Below are 16,778 nucleotides of genomic sequence, written 5' to 3'. Positions count from 1 at the left end.
AATATATATATGGGAATGTACCCGGCAGAATCGAGTCCTTAGGTTCCTTCCAGCTGGTGAACGGAAGAGTCCAACCTGTGTGGTGATGCTCACACTCAACCATCTTCTCTGCAGGGAACACCTTTCACAAAGGAGCAGCATTCTGCACCCTGCAGGATTGAATCCTAGGATTCCATTCTGTACAGTGTTGCTTCAAGGGGAAGATCATTGGGAAGGATGGAGAGGCGAGGTAGGGATTCTTACCTTTTCCCAGGAAGACACAGTTCTGCCCCCTGTGAGCCATGGGATCATCTAGATCACCTGTCATTCAACCCAATCACAGATATTTACACACACACACACACACACACACACAGAGAGAGAGAGAGAGAGAATAATGCAAAACTGAAAAACTACACAGAAAAGAGAGGGGAAGGGAAAGTGTTTCTTATCCAGTAAATCTAGCCATGAGACAAAGGCAGCATTTACACCCCATATATTTAAACCACATTATTTCCCCAAAATAATCATGGGAACTGTAGTTTGCCCATCAGATAGCTACAAATCCCAGCATCCTCAACAAACTACAGTTCCCAGGATTCTTTTATGGGGGGGGCAAAACCATGTGCTTTGACTATATAAATGAATCTATTTATTTCAGTCACTGACAGAAGTGTTGGATGTACACAGCATTTGTAGTTCAGAAAGCATTTTTCTCACTTGATGTCGTCCACCACAGAATTCAAATCCATATGACAAACTCATTAAAATGGTTAATGAGGGGAAAGTCTTAGCATTTGATAAGCTCCACCCCCAACCCAGTTATTCAAGAAAGGAGTCCAGTAAAAATCAGGTCGTGACAATATGGGGCAGAGAGGGAAATTAAAATATGTATACTGGGGGGGGGGGAGTGAAACTCTAGAGTGCATTCAGGGACCGTGGGTGATATTGAACTAAGACCTCATCTGCATTATGCATTTAAGACAGTGTTATATCAATCTGAATAAGTCAAGGCTTCCCCCAATACATTCTGGGAACTGTAGTCCTGAGAGTTGTTAGAAAACCCCTGTTCTCCTGACAGAGTAGCAATTCCCAGAGTTCTCTGCGAAGTAGTATCGCTTGCTACCCCACTCTGAGAATTGCACCCTGGGTTTCCAGCATTCGGGAGCCAAAACATTTGACTCTCAAGGCGTTTGGGATCCAAGTACGACTGTAATTGCTGTTTTCTGCCATCTAACATGTGAGTGTTGCAAGCTTTGATCATGTGGTGAAGGTATTGAGTTGCAAATTCACCATCTTGGAAGGGTGGTGGCTGTTTTCTTTCTCTTGAGCTCTCTGAGAGTGAGGATGTAAATGAATCTCTCCAAGAATCTGCATGGACTTAGGCAGAATATAAAGCAGGCTAGAAACAGGGAAGAGATACAGTTCGGATTTCTAAGAAGATGCTGAGCCAGTGCTGGACATTGCACAAAATCTTATGGATATTTTGGATGTATCCTTTACTGTATTTTGCTATGTTTCTGAAGAAAGTTCTGTAAGTAAACTTTGCATAGAAATTTTATGGGTTTGGACAATGATTTCTTCCAAAAAGAGTCCATTCTAATGCTTCCAGTCACTTCAAACTGTGCAATATTAATATCTGCAGCAGGTGCCAACACGGAGAAGGAATACTTTACTCTGAAGATTGATTGGTATAGATAGACCATCAAGCTATATCGGCCACACACACGCCGTGCCTGGAAGTTTCTCGCCCCCACCCCCATTATTTTTCTTTATTGCAGTGCATTTATTTATTTATTTATTTTATTCGTTTTCGCTTTTAACAATTATCACCACACATAAATCGTAATCGTTTTCCAAATATGATTCTCAGACTCCTAGAACTTCTATCCCTCCCCTCTCCATGGTTTCCCTGGATATTCTTTTCAAACTGCATCGTACCATATTTTCCGTATTTTCTTAAAACTCCTTTTTTATCCTAATTCTCCCTTCATTGCAGGTGTTGTTGTTGTTTTTTAAATACTGCCAAATGTTTTTAATTGTTTACAGTGTTCTTTCAAGTAACATAGAATTTCCCCATGCTTTATTAAATTTATTGTTCTCTTGATCTCTGATTTTCCCTGTCATTTTCACCATTTTGGCATAGTCTACCATCTTTATCAACCATTCTTCTTTTGTAGGTAATTTGTCCTCCTTCCATCTTTGGGCAAGTAGCATCCGCGCAGCTGTTGTAGAGGCTGCCTGGAAGTTTCTCATAGCCATTAATTTCAGTAGGTCTGCTCTAACCTTGACAAACACTGGCTATTGCTCCAAGCACACTAGGTCCAGGATTTTTCAGCAGCATGAATCTGGGAAGTCCCTTTAGAGAACAGGGGTTGAGATGCTTTTTTTAAAATCTAAGGGTCACCTTCCCTGATGAGCGGTAGTGGGATGGCTAGAGACAAAAATGGGCGGAGCAATGCATGTGACGTCCAGTTACATGGTGTGGCGTCCAGTGGGGGTGTATGGGAGTGTGCACGAGTATAGATGTGTTCCTGTGTATACATATATGTATACCATATATCAATTAACAAAATACCTTTCGCTTTAACATGTTGCGTTAAGGACTTCCCATCTCAACTGACTCTCCAAAATGCTGGAACACCACAGCAGTTAAGGTCCTGTAGAGGTTCGTTCAGCCTGGAAGATCATCACTCAGCTATGGCAAATGCTTCACTTTCTCCTGGACATTCCATCTTCGGTGTTTTATAACTGCTGCTGCAGCCACAGCTCTGCTTCATTCACATCGGAGCAAATCGAAGAAGGTGGAAATCGCAACGTTTTGCTTAAGCTGCTCCAGAGGGTAGGGCCCAGACCGATGGATTCAAGTTTCAAGAAACTAACCATTAGAAATTGAGCTGTTGACTACTTTAGAAAGTGGTGGACTCTCCTTTGTTGAACGTTTTAAAGCATCTATCAGGGATTCTTAAGCTGTGATTTCTATACTGCAGGGGGTTGTACTAGATGACCCTTGAGGAAGTGGCATAGCATGGGTTGCAAGTGCCTGGGGCAAAGCAAGTATTCTCAGCACTGCCTGCCAACAGGCTGGAACAAAGGGGGAATAGCTTAGTGACCTACCCATTCTTGACCTTATATCCCATTACGGACCAATAATGCTCTGCAGATTTTCCACCTTTATTTCCCTCCACCCCCATAGCTCCCTACAGATGAAGTCTCGGGTCTGAATGTTTATTTCAGAGCAGTCGCAGGGAACCATTGATGAAAGGTCTCTAGGGAAGTGGGGAAATCTGATTTCCTATTTGGATAAGGCTCCTCATAATTGTTTAATGCTTTTAAGTACTGCATAGCACGTAATGCTTTCCCAGTTCTCATCCGCTTTCATGATTCATCATGATGGCATTGCACCCTAGACAATAAACACGATTAAGTCTATTTCACAGTGCCACCACCAGCAGCACAGTGGTACAGAATTATGAATTGGTTCAACATCCTAACATGGACAACTTTCATTTCTCTCTCCAAAAAAAGACACACGCTTTGAAAAGCAACCAAATCAACTCCATTTACCTCATATTTTTCAGTTGCTGCTTTGCTAATGGTGTTTTACAGACTGTGATTGTTTTTTAAACGATTTGTTAAGATTCTTACATGATTTATGCTGTACTTGCAATGTTCTGTTCTGTTACTGTTACTTATTGTCAGTGTTAGAAACTGAGATATGAAAGCCAGGAGCTAAACGGCACCTTAAACGTAGGTTATGGGCGCAACAACAGAATGTCTAGGTGCACTTTTGTTACAACAAGAATACAAAGCTGAAAATGAATGAACTGCAGCTAAAATATTATGTTCATTTTTCACACGGTCTAGTTCTTCCCCCTGTCCACCCCCCTAATATTCTTAAGAGGGTCTCTTCTCCAGGCTTCAGAGAGTAGCTGGAAGTGAGGAGGTAGAAAAAAGGTCCTCCTTTCCTTCCACTCTGCAGTTTTTATCTGAAATCTGCGCCTAGAACAATGGGAGTATCGAACACTGTTTATTGTTTGTAAGCCGCTTTGGGATTCATTTGACTAGAAAGTAGGCTAGAAATACAAATAACAATATTCCAGTCCACAAGCAGAGCCGATGCATGCTCTTAACATTTACAATGTAGTCATTTGATTGAAAGAAATTGTCAATATGCAGTCGTTTATTGTGCAAAAGCAACTCTGCTCCTGATTCTACTTTGCACTTCAACAATCAGTATTGTGACAGGCAAGCATGTAAAGAAATACACACATCATATCGGGGCTCATTATCTCACTACACAGGCCTAGGAAGTTTTATTTTTGAACAGGGTGGAGATTAGGGACAGACAGACAGACAATTAGATATGTGAAAGGTGCAGTCCTATGGTCCCTGACTAGTTAGTTGGGTGGTCCTTCCTTCCTTCCTTCCTTCCTTCCGCCCCACCCTGCTATCAACCTAGGTCCAGGGTGCCTCAGGAATCGCTTGAACCCTTATACCCCCAGCTCGAGCAATGAGATCATCTGCACAGGCACACCAACTCTATGGGCCCAAGGTGTCTTTGGCCCCTCCATATTTGTTGAGAGTGGACCGAGCCACCTCCATGTTGAGGGGGCTTGCCGCATGTTGTGTGCATGCGACACCACACACATCAGGCAACAAACATTGCAGCTTCAGCAGCTCGCTCCTCCGGAGCACTCCGCCTCCTCCCAACAGCGCATCAATGCAAGCATGGCACATGCATGAAGTCACACATGCACACCACATGCCGGTGCTCCTCAGTCTTGGGGGGGGGGGCGGCAACCTGTCATCTCTGCATCTGCGTGAGTGTTGTTGCTCATTCCCCAGGTTTGTGAGGTGTGCTTGATGACATTATCAGTCCAGCCTTGTGGAACACTGCAACAGAGTTCAGCAGGTGCCTTTTGTTCCAACTTTTAAACGCCTGCTGAAAACCTTTCTATTCCCCCAGGTCTATGCAGGCAATTAAGAATACAGCTTTCCACAGTGGTTAATTGGTGTCTGTTTTTAACTTTTTCATACATTTTTACTGTATGGTTTTATGCACTTTGTGGATTTTAAAAAATGAAATAGCAGTCCATAAATATATTTTTTAATAAATATTTGCATTGTTGTCCAAGAATATCTGGAGGGCTTCAGTTCTCCATTGCTGAACTACAGCAGCAAAGGAATTACTACTCCAAAAATGTTTCCTCATCAACTGCAGCGTTATAAACACTACACGTGTGTCCGTTCTCCTTCCAAAATATAAATAATAAAAATAAAATAACTGTATTCCAATATTTTGTTGGAAGCTGCCCAGAGTGGGCGGGGTATAAATAATATATATTATTATATTATATTATATTATATTATATTATATTATATTATATCATATCATATCATATCATATCATATCATATCATATCATATTATATCATATTATATTATATCATATCATATATCATATATCATATATCATATATCATATTATACAGGAAGAGTTCTTTCTTTTGAAAATATTTCTTCGAAGATTTGACTCTCTTAGCTCTACGTTCTTCACAAAAAGGCGATGTTCTGGATAACGCCTGAGCGGAAAGGAGAAATCGCTCAGGTTTATCATGCCAGGGATCACGGAAGGCCCATCACAAACAGGAGCCCAGCGTGGCTGGAGAGGAAAAGTCCAAACAATTCTGGAATGATGCTAGCTGCTCCGGAGGCTAGTACACAATGGCTTGTCTCAAGTAACCTCATCCTGGCAGCAGAGGCAAACTTCTCCATCTGATCACAGTAAGCCTTGTTTGCACACCCCTTCATGACAGTCACAGTGTTCCCTCCTGCAGAGAGAATTTCAGAAGACGGCACTCAACATCGGGAGAATGGAAGGGCCCTGAAACTCTTCTCCCTCTCAATAGCTCACATGAGACTTTTGATCACAGGGTCGTGGGTTGGAGCCCCACATTGAGCAAAAAGATTCCTGCACTGCAGGGGGTTGGACTAGATGACCCTCGGGATCCCTTCAATTCTACAATTCTCTGATGCTATTCTTAATTCTCTATTTGGCCAAGAACCAGATGCAGGAAGTAGAGAAGCTAGGACAGAGGAGGCCTAGAATAAAGGGTTGCCATCTTTGCTTTGGCAAAATATGGGACAGGGCTGGGTGGGGTGGTTGGGGGACAATTTTTTCTCTCCATCTGGTGCTGAAGGGACTTCAAAGCAATCTGTTGCAATCTCTTGCAGCCTAACAGGGTGGCCCCTCTGGAATTTGGTACACACACATGCAAACACACATACACATGAATTTATAAATATGTCTGTGACTGGCTACCCAGAGCTTGCATACATGCCTGTTCACACACCCTTTTAAAGACATGCATTTGAAGAGGTTCCCTAACTTGACGCGCGCACACACACACACACACACAGAGAGAGAGAGAGAGAGAGAGAAGACCTGAAATACAGAACAAAGCTGTATCATCACAGGACGTAGCATTTTACATTGAAATACAGGATAATCCTGTATGATACAGGACAGGTGGCAACCCTCAGTGGGCTATTGCATATGAAAGCTGCTGTCAAAACTACCCAAGGATTTGAAAAGGGACTTAGGCCACATTCTGGGAACTGTAGTTTGTTAAGGGTGCTGAGAGCTTTGCCCCTCACGGAGCTACAATCTCCAGGGTTCCCTGGGAGGAGAGTGTTGCTTGCTAAACCATTCTGGGAATAGTTAGGAGGCAATTCCCGCCACTTCCCCGAGCTACAATTCCCATAGTGGTTTAACAAACAAATCCCTCTTCATGTGTAAATTTGAAAATACACAGAAGAAGCAGGGAAGGGGAGATGTTTCTAATCAGATAACCTTGAGCACGTCAGAATGACTTACCTGTACTTGGGGTCTGAAACAACTGAGCACAATAGTGCTCATCTCCGGAACATTCCATAGACTCTTCCACACACACGCCGTGCAGAGAATAGCAAGATGGGCATCTAAATCCGTTAGCTGTGGTTTTTCTAGGACGCACTGCAAGAAAGAGGAGACAGGTAGACCCAAGATAAGATAAGACATTGCAACCAAATTATTATTATTTAAGATATCTGCATATCACTGCCACACACAGAGAAGTTCTTTGCACCTCTCCTCTGTTCAGAACGAAGTGGAGGCCCAGCCTACTGGTACCCATTGAAATGCAGGCATGTCTTAGGGTGTATCTTCAAGGAACAAGAAGTTAAGCCAGCAGAAGCAGGAAATGAGGAGGAACAGCAAACAGCCTCTCCTGAGAGCCAGTGTGGTGTAGTGGTTAAGAGTGGTGGACTCGTAATCTGGTGAACCAGGTTCGCTTCCCCGCTCCTCCACATGCAGCTGCTGGGTGACCTTGGGCTAGTCATACTTCTTTGAAGTCTCTCAGCCCCACTCACCTCACAGAGTGTTTGTTGTGGTGGAGGAAGGGAAAGGAGATTGTTGGCCACTTTGAGACTCCTTAAAGGTAAAGGTAAAGGGACCCCTGACCATTAGGTCCAGCTGCGGACAACTCTGGGGTTGCGGCGCTCATCTCACTTTACTGGCCGAGGGAGCTGGCATACAGCTTCCAGGTCATGACTAAGCCGCTTCTGGCAAACCAGAGCAGTGCACGGAAACGCCGTTTACCTTCCCACCAGAGTGGTACCTATTTATCTACTTACACTTTGATGTGCTAGGTGGGCAGGAGCAGGGACCAAACAATGGGAGCTCAGCCCGTCGCAGGGATTTGAACCGCCGACCTTCTGATCGGCAAGCCCTAGGCTCTGTGGTTTAACCCACAGCGCCACCTGCATCCCTTTGAGACTCCTTAGGGTAGTGATAAAGCGGGGTATCAAATCCAAATTCTTCTCTTCTTCCTGCACAGTGGAGTTTTGAGAGGTGCCCTAGTAGGTACCGGAGGGCATATTGGTGCCCTTGAGCACCACTTTGGCAAACCCTGGATCAAGCCATTCACTGATACAAACCCAGTGAGATTAAAATGGAAAAGGTGTGTGTGGAAGAAAGAAGACATTGGATAGTCGTCCCCCGCAGACTTAATTATGGTAAGCAGGGAGAGATAAGGAGGCGTCAAGGTGACCTACAGGGATTAATGCTCTTGCAGTCATCTGCTGTGCAGCACGAAATCTTGCCCAGTATTTTCCGTCCCTTGCCCATATTGAAAACTGCAAGTTGTTTGCCACAGTTGTTGGATTGGGTGCAGTTCTTCACAGTGGTCTGCTTATTTTGTCCTGCAGGGATAGGAAAAGAGAGGCGATGTTTGATACAGCAGAGACGTATCCGCTGCAAGAAAATTCCTGGCCACGGAGCTCAACATCTTGTTGCCCTAATGTTATTATGGACCTGGTTGCAGCTATGGTTAGGTCCATCGAGCCCACTTTTGTGCATCAATCTGGCGCCCGCCAGACGGTTTGAACTACAACTCCCATCAACCCCAGGTAGCACCGCTGGATTTCCCCACCTCTTCCCCCTGCACAGTTATTATTTTGTATTCATTCGCTAAATTTGTACCCTGCCTTTCCACCAAATGGTGTTCAAGGCGGTTAACAATAACAACGCAAATAGAAAAAAAATGGCAATAATACAGAGAAGTCACCATCAATACAATCAACAAAGATACCAGTTTAAACCAATTTTGATGGGTGATTGGAGGAGTTACCTTCCCTTGACAGATACATGCCCTGGCAGATTTTGGACACTCAAATTTCAGCGGTCCCAAAATTTGGAACCCCACTACCTCTCATCTTCTGATCTATGTCACTGTGGAACCACCGCCTATGGCACCCTTTTGGCTTAGCACCCAGTGCAGGCAAACAAGTCAGGCTTTCCTAAATCTGCCTCTGCCTGCCCCTTCCCAATACATACTCTGGGAGACCCTGCAGAACATATTTAGGGGTGGGCAGCAGGGGAAGTCCTGCTGTTCAAGTTTAACAGCTCTCAGTTCCCTTAGTGAACTACAGTTCCCAAGATTGTTTAGGGGAAGTCTGTTTAAAGTGGTAGGATACTGCTGTGAATGTAAGGCACAGATGAGGAGTAGCTATCCTACATGATCAAATCAGCCCAGGTGCACGGCAGAGAAAAGTCAAAACAATTCCAAACGTTCCCCACAAATTCAGGCCCTTTGCCCTTACCAAATGACCTCTCCAACTGAAGGACACCACATTCTTCGTAATCAATGGGACAAGTTTGCCTCTGCCCTTGGCAATTCCTTCCAGTTGTTTCACAACTCCAACACTCCAGGGAAAACCCTTAAAAGGAAAAGAGGTGTCAGCCGCGTTCTTTTAATTGTCAGGACTAAAAAAAAAGAAGCCACTGAACATTTTATTTATATTTATATTAGTTATTTTATTTCATCAAATTTATAAACCACTTGATTGTTTTTTTAAAAAAACCCTCACCTCAAAGCAGTTTACAAAAAGAATAAAACAATAAAAAGAGTTTAAAACAGCTTTATGAAACCTTCCAAAAATATTTAAAATTCACGGCAAGTTTTATTTTTAAAAAAGAACAAAACAAAACATTGAAACACAAATCAACTTTCTGTGGTTCTGGGTAGGCTTGTTGAAACATAAATCATTTTAGCAGGTGTCAAAAAGAGTACGGTGAAGGAGCCCACCTGATGTGAATTAGAAGTGAGGTTTGAAGTGTGGGTGCTGCCACACTGAAAGGTCAGCTTCTTTAAAATATCCTGCCCTTCTTACCAAAGGAGCCCAGGGTGTCAAACAACAAGTAATGAATTACCGTAGGTTTTTTTTTTAAAAAAAAACTTAGAAACAATTCCAGTGCAGATGGGAAAGATCTCAGCTGAAAAGACTTGGTGGAAGGGTAAGGTTTTCAAGCAGCTGCCAAAAAGACAACAGAAGTGGCACCTGTTCAATATTCAACGGGCAGGCATTCCAAGGGGCAGATACCACCACACTAAAGGCCCAATTCGTTCACTGTGTGGAACGGATGTCTTGATAAGGTGGCATCTCCAGGAAACCTCACTTACAGAGCACGGTAACTGGCTCGGCATACAAGGGATGTGACGATTAGGTTAGGAATATGGGGAAAACTTAAAGGCAAACTGATCCTATGTAAGTGCTTTGCAAAACAATGTACAAACCTTCAGGCCCACTAGCGGAATGTGTCTGTTGTTTTAAACAGAGCACTCAGAGGCAAAGTAATGCTAGGAATCAGAATCAATCAATACAATAAGCAAGATATTTGGGGGGAGGCTGGAGGCAAGTGTTGTTTATTCCACTAATGCATTTGAAATATTTATAGGCTGCCTTTAACGGCTGGAAGTCTCCCAAGGCAACTTTGAGTAAAACATAATAACCTAATAACAAAGCAAAAAAATAAATAAATGCTTAAGGACAAAAGTAACCCCTAGCAGAAATAGCCTTTATTCCAATCCTCATCAAATAAGAAAACAATAAATGATATATATATAGCTTGAGCACTTGAAACAACACTGAAACCATGGATCTGCCTATGTTTTAAGATTCATATTGTTTGCTCCGTTCACAGGGCATGAGGATGGAGTGTGTCCTTATTTCACTCATTGTGCCCTCCCTCCCACTTTCCCGCACTGAGCGCTGGTCCACACAGCTTTCCCCCAGGAAAACCCACCGTTTACCACTGATTCAGAATAATCAGTTTTTCCACAGGTAGACATTTGTTCCGATTCAACAGTAAACAGCGGGTTTTCCCAGGGGAAGTGGAGGGACAAACAAAAAACCATGTGGACCAGGGTCTAGAAAGCATGGGGAAAGCAGAAAACCTCTCCGACCCATGCTTTCTAGAATGAGCCCTGAACAGAATGCTGGGGACCCAGGAATCAGGGCCATTTCTTTAGTGCTTCAAGGACTCCGGGGGACACAAAGGTCCCAAATCAAATTAGCATCAAGGTAACAAGTGCTTCTGGGCAAATTATGGCAGCAAACAGCTGTGGTCACACTGGGAATTTCGGCATACCCAGCTGAACCATATGCAAACCTTTTTTTAAAAAAAAGTTTTAAAAGTGGAGGAATGGACGGGAGACCCATTGCTCAGCGCATACAAGCCAAAGTTTGGTCCTGCACCTCTCTGAGCCCCACCACCAACCATGAATCACGAAACACTTACCTGCAGGTATGAAAATAGAAAGGAGACAGGTGAGGAGAGCACTGCTCATGGCACCAGACATCTGTTTCGAGACTAGAATCGGAGCCAGGTTTGAAAATCCGTTGCTTGCAGCAAAAGATCTTTGCATCTGAAAGAGCTGGGCTGGTTTATTGCAGACCAACACTTCCCAGAAAGAGGGAGAAGGCATCTAAGAGCTCTCCCACAATCAAGTATATTTAATGTGGTTGCCACCTAGTGTCCAAAGGGCTACAGTGTTTCTTGAGAAAGGGTTGGAACTCAGCATGTTCCAGACCTGTGTTCCCAGGAATGGCTCCAAGATGGAAGTGAGACTAACCCTTCCTATATATTTGAGTCCTAAAAATTTGGGTCATTCTTAATGGGGTGAAATACCATCTGAGTTCCCCCTTCATAAGAGTTTTCTTTAAGGTTCATCCAGTTAATGGTGCTCTAAGTTCCAAATCCATTTCCAGTCGACAACAGAAATATCGTTACATCTGTCTTTCTGCCATTGCTCTTGATAAGCACCTGGAATCGAATTTAATTCTGACAGCATTCTGCACAGCTTTCCCTATACACCCTTTAATCTTGAGGACGAAACAAACATCTCAAAAGGCATGCATTCTCTCAAAGGGTCATGTTCCCTTATTAACACATTAGCCATATGTTGTATCTGGAAAAACTGAAACCCTGGTCATTGATCTCAACCCAAATAGAGAGTTTTCACATATGGATTAGAGCCCTGAAGATATTGTTTGGGGGTGGGGGTGGGAGAGAGATTATGTCCCAAAAATGCACAAAAGTAGTGTCCAAACTGGGATATCCCCTGTTTTTCCAGGACGGTTGATGGGTTTGCTGTTGCAAGTCATTCTTCTCAGACTTGCCTTTGGCTTACAGAATTCCCCCAGGGAACTTTGGGTTACGATCTTTGCAGGGTTATTTTAAAATGAAAGTTGAGAGGCTCTTAACATTGGCCCAGGCCAACCTCCCATATGTCTGTAACGCCGGGGGAGACACCGTGAAACAGACACCATCCTGGATATTGTCCAGCCTGTAAGTGCACGACAGTGAGAGCTGATGAGAAATGTCAGATCGCAAAGTGCTCGGCTGCACTTAAAACGTTTTAAAGCAATATGTTTAGCATCATCCGGACGGAAAGCATCTACTGGTGCTGATCCAAACATTCTCCAGCAATAATTTTGGGCTTGGATGTGGGGGAAGGCCTGGTGGCAACACCAAACAAGATTGACAGGCCTTGATGTCTGACATGGTTGGGCAGATATCAAGGCCCACCCATCTTGAAAGGCCCACCGAGACTGATGCCAGCCTTCCTTTTTATTCCCCATTTTCCCCTCTCTCTTTTTAAGATCCAGCATGTGATAGAAAAGCACTAAGTAATGTAGCATTTTGGAAAAGAAGCCTGAAAACTCATTTCATTGCTTATTACATTTTATTAAATTTCCAAAAAAAATCACATATACGTACACTCCAAAACCTAAGTTTTTCCTTGCCCCTCCCCCACTTCCCATCCCGTTTTCCATGGTGTTTTAATTTCTCCCCCTTGTGGCACTCTGTCTTCTCTCATTTATATAATAACCACCATACAATAATCTCTCGTTCCTTCTGTTGCTCATAGTTCAAATCCTGCTCGCGAATTCACCATGCCATAAAATTTTCTGAAAAAAGGCTTCCATTCTTCCACAAAACAATCCTCATTCAGCCTGAAAAATCATTTCAACCTGCTCTTCTTGCAGAAAGAAACTTGCCATAGCTTAAGTGGAATAATCTTGCTTTTAAAGGACATGGCATCACCTTTGGCAATAAGGCCGAAAGTGAAACAGGCAAATCGCCAAATCGGGTCCTCCCTTAAAGAGGGCATGTATTGCAGTGAGACCTGGACAACCAACACCCTGTGTTGTGGGTGGGTACAATTGGTTAGCCACAACACCCGATTGGTAGGTCCCTTCAAGCTGGGTACAATCTGGCCAATGGGACACAGTCTAAATGGTTCAAGGGACCTATTTATGCCCATGCACGTGACCCAGAGCTTCCTCTTTTGGTGTGTGCATTCGGAACACCTGCCCACCTCTCCCTACTTTTAGGGCTTGTTGCGCTTGACCTTGCTATGCCGTCGTGTGTCGTCTGTCATTGGGACAGGGGCACGGAGGGAATTTCCTCCAGCTGTGTGTTAGTGGCCAGAGACAAAAAGGATTTAGGACAGTGGTTTTCTACCAGTGTGCTGTGGCACCCTGGGGTGCCTTGAATGATGGTCAAGGGTGCTGTGGGCAACACTGGCCTCTGTCCCTCTTTCTTCCCTCCATCCTCTGATGCCTTCTTGCGTCTCTGCCTCCCAAAGGCTTGCACAGCTGTTTGTTGCAGCAGCCCTGGCTACAAGCTCCCCAGGGGAATGGTGCCTCAGGGGCTGGCCAGGGGGTGCTGGTTGCCAGGAGCTGAGGCGACCATGGAGTAAGCAAGCAAGTAGGCAAGGGAGCCCAGCCAGCCAGTCCATCAGCCCTTGCTGCTCGGAATGGATAATAAAACAAAGAACAGGATGGTGCTACAATGGCTACTGCAATCAACCAGTGGTGTAGCGTGGGGGGTGCAGGGGGGGCCGGCCGCACCGGGCGCAACATCTGGGGGTTAGGGTTAGGGGGCGCAAATCCACGGGTTAGGGGGCGCAAATCCATGGGTTAGGGGGCGCAAATCCACGGGTTAGGGGGCGCAAATTACTTGCCTTGCCCCGGGTGCTGACAACCCACGCTACGCCACTGCAATCAACACAAGATGAGAATGCACAGACAATCCCAGGTCCTTGTGGGGCAGTGTGAGGAGGCACCTCTGGTTGGGATGGGGGGGTGCTCAGAGACCAGGGATGACAGCAGCAGCTGCCCGGAGGACTGCCAAGGAGAGGGGAGAAGAGAGGAGGCTGAGGGAAGACTCCACAAGGGAGGGAGTTCGAAAAGGGGTGAGAGGCTGCCACCTCTGCAGGCAAGGGGTGACATAACTGGGCTTCTGAGCCCCACAGGGGTGTCGGGGAAAGAATGTAGTTGGTCAAGGGAGCCGTGGACTCGAAAAGGTTGAAAACCTCTAGTGTAGGATTTCCGTTTTTGAATAATGTACAGGCAGCCACCATTTTAGGTGCATCCAATTGATGTGTGATCGCTGACGCATGGGTCCTTTGGTTGAGGCGTAATGGGGTGGGGTGGGGCAGAGTGCTTCATCAAGGATGAAGAAAGTTGTCAAAGAGCCCCATGTGGGCTGCAACAAGGAGACAAAGAGCATGGCTGATGTGTTCTTAGATCCAATCCTGCCATACCCATGGGAGGAGCAAGAGACCCTCTTGAAATGTGAATGCTCTGAGCTCTTTCCATCCAGACTCAGTTTGTGTATGTGTGTAAATAAACCATATATCATAAAGACACCACAGTGTCTGCTGTGCCTCATTTCCAAAGGAAACACAGAACTTGGACCCCTGATATTTTGCACTGCTCAGAAATTAGGGTGGGGTGCAACATTATGTAAGTGAATTGCAGGTTCATGTTTTAACTTAGCATTATATTCAAACCTAGCCTTTTACTCATACCGTCCTGTGTCTGGACACTTGTGGTTACTTGGAGAAAAGGTGCTTTTCACACACCTATTGCAATTATCTTTACCTTTTATTTACCTTTATTACTGAAAGGATTCCTAGCCCACCTTTTCTTACCACCAACATCCAAGAAGGTTGCAATATATCAACGATGCACCATGCCAAAAATGACAAAGCAGCAGAGCAGTAAAGCAACGTCAATTTTCAAACAAATGCAAAGCACAAAGAGAAAATTGAAATAAGGCTCGGAGAGAACCACTTGCAGACATCCAAACATGGAATAAACTCTGCTTGAGACTCAGGAGAGCTGTACAGACACAGCCCAATAATGGCATCTGCCAGTAAAGACACCAACCCAGACCTTCCTCCGTCAACACTGCACTTGTTGGAGGGCAGTAGATGTAAAAATGTGCTTCTGGACCAGAGCTTTCCAAACTTTTCATGTTGGTGACACACTTTATAGACATGCATCATTTCTCAAAGCAGTAATTCAATTTTACTCACAAACTGGGGGTTAAACTAACTCCTTTCCAGCCCCAGGAGGAGTGTGGGGAGTGTTCGGGCAACACACTGCAGCCAACACACAAACGAGTTGTTGCAACACACTGTTTGGAAAGCTCTGTTTTAGACTATGGGCTATGGGAGCTCTACAGCAGGGATGGGAATCCCTTCAGCGCAGCCCACTGGGGGCCACATGCCTTTGGTAGGCAGAGCCAGAGGCAACTGAACTAGCAAATGTAAAGTTCCCCTTTGCATAGGAGACTAGTTTGTGTGCACACACTCAGCCTTCCATCTCTGTCTTCCAAACAGGCAAGTTGGAAGAATCATTGGAGCACAAAGACACATTCCAGGCAGCCCAAAGTGCTCAAGGTGGGTGAAAGGGGCAGGGAGGTGTCAAAGGAAGACTCTCAAGGACCAGACAGACAAGACCGGAGAGTGGCCTTTGGCCCTTGTTCTACAGCATCTGCAGGTGGCCCCAATAATAGCTGCAAGCAAGCAGCAAAGAGGAATAGCTCAAAGTGGACTCTCCAATCTCAGCATCAACTGGGGAATCAGGCAAGGAGCTTCACCAGCAGCAGCGCGTTAAGGACTGGGAGGAGGAGTCCGAGCGATCCAGGGTTGGCACTGGCCACCCCATCTGTGCATTTAGCTGAGCTGTCTGGTTGGATCATGCCCAAAGGCAATGGGTCGCCCATTTCCATTGCTTTGCAGGCAAGCTCATTTGCACAGCCCTTGAGGATGGTGGTGGTTATGGTTTGTCCTTCTGCAGAGAGAATTGAAGGAGATGACAGTCAATGTCAGGAGAGTGGCAATGCCCAGTGAGTTCCTTCGCTTCCTCTTCCATTTGTGTAGTGGGCACTCAGTGGCTGGCTAACCTGGGCAGGAGCCAAATTCAACAAGTGGGATGCTGGGGAAGGGGAAGGGAAGTTAGGGCACTTGGGGAACCTCAATTGGCCTGCCCTTGCATGAAGCAGAGAAGGGTAGTGCTCCCAGTGTACATCAGGCAGGCATGTTCTGGCATCTGCTTAGAATAATAAGCACTGAAGGAGCATCTCCACCCCCATCATTCTGCCCGGACACTGAGGTCCAGCTCCGAGGGCCTTCTGGCGGTTCCCTCACTGCGAGAGGCCAAGTTACAGGGAACCAGGCAGAGGGTCTTCTCAGTAGTGGCGCCCGCCCTGTGGAACGCCCTCCCATCAGATGTCAAGGAAATAAACAACTACCTGACATTCAGAAGACATCTGAAGGCAGCCCTGTTCAGGGAAGTTTTTAATATGTGACATTTTAGTGTATTTTTCATCTTTGTTGGAAGCCGCCCAGAGTGGCTTTGGAAACCCAGCCAGATGGGCGCGGTACAAATAAATAATAATAATAATAATAATAATAATAATAATAATAATAATAATAATAATAATTTTCTTTCTTTCTTTCTTTCTTTCTTTCTTTCTTTCTTTCTTTCTTTCTTTCTTTCTTTCCTTCTTTCTTTCTTTCTTTCTTTCTTTCTTTCTTTCTTTCTTTCTTTCTTTCTTCACAGTTAAATGAGGGAGGGGAGGGGAGAACACAAAGGAGAGGGAGGAATCACTAAAAATT

General features: G+C 44.9%; 1 protein-coding gene across 1 annotated transcript; it reads right to left on the bottom strand.

Annotated features, from left to right (window-relative positions):
* Positions 1–5,473: 5,473 nt before the first annotated feature.
* On the bottom strand, positions 5,474–11,288 carry LOC308590130 (phospholipase A2 inhibitor gamma subunit B-like; the record flags this gene model as incomplete). Its single annotated transcript, XM_081199845.1, has 5 exons — positions 5,474–5,813; positions 6,860–6,997; positions 8,077–8,223; positions 9,124–9,240; positions 11,102–11,288. The coding sequence occupies 5 exons, from the start codon at positions 11,286–11,288 to the stop codon at positions 5,608–5,610; spliced, it is 795 nt and encodes a 264-aa protein (XP_081055971.1). The 3' UTR covers positions 5,474–5,607.
* Between the last annotated feature and the right edge of the window lie 5,490 nt (positions 11,289–16,778).

Source organism: Podarcis bocagei (genome assembly GCF_964188305.1).
Source record: "Podarcis bocagei genome assembly, chromosome: 7".
Taxonomy (NCBI): Eukaryota; Metazoa; Chordata; class Lepidosauria; order Squamata; family Lacertidae; genus Podarcis; species Podarcis bocagei.
This window is presented reverse-complemented; position numbering and strand designations above follow the sequence as displayed.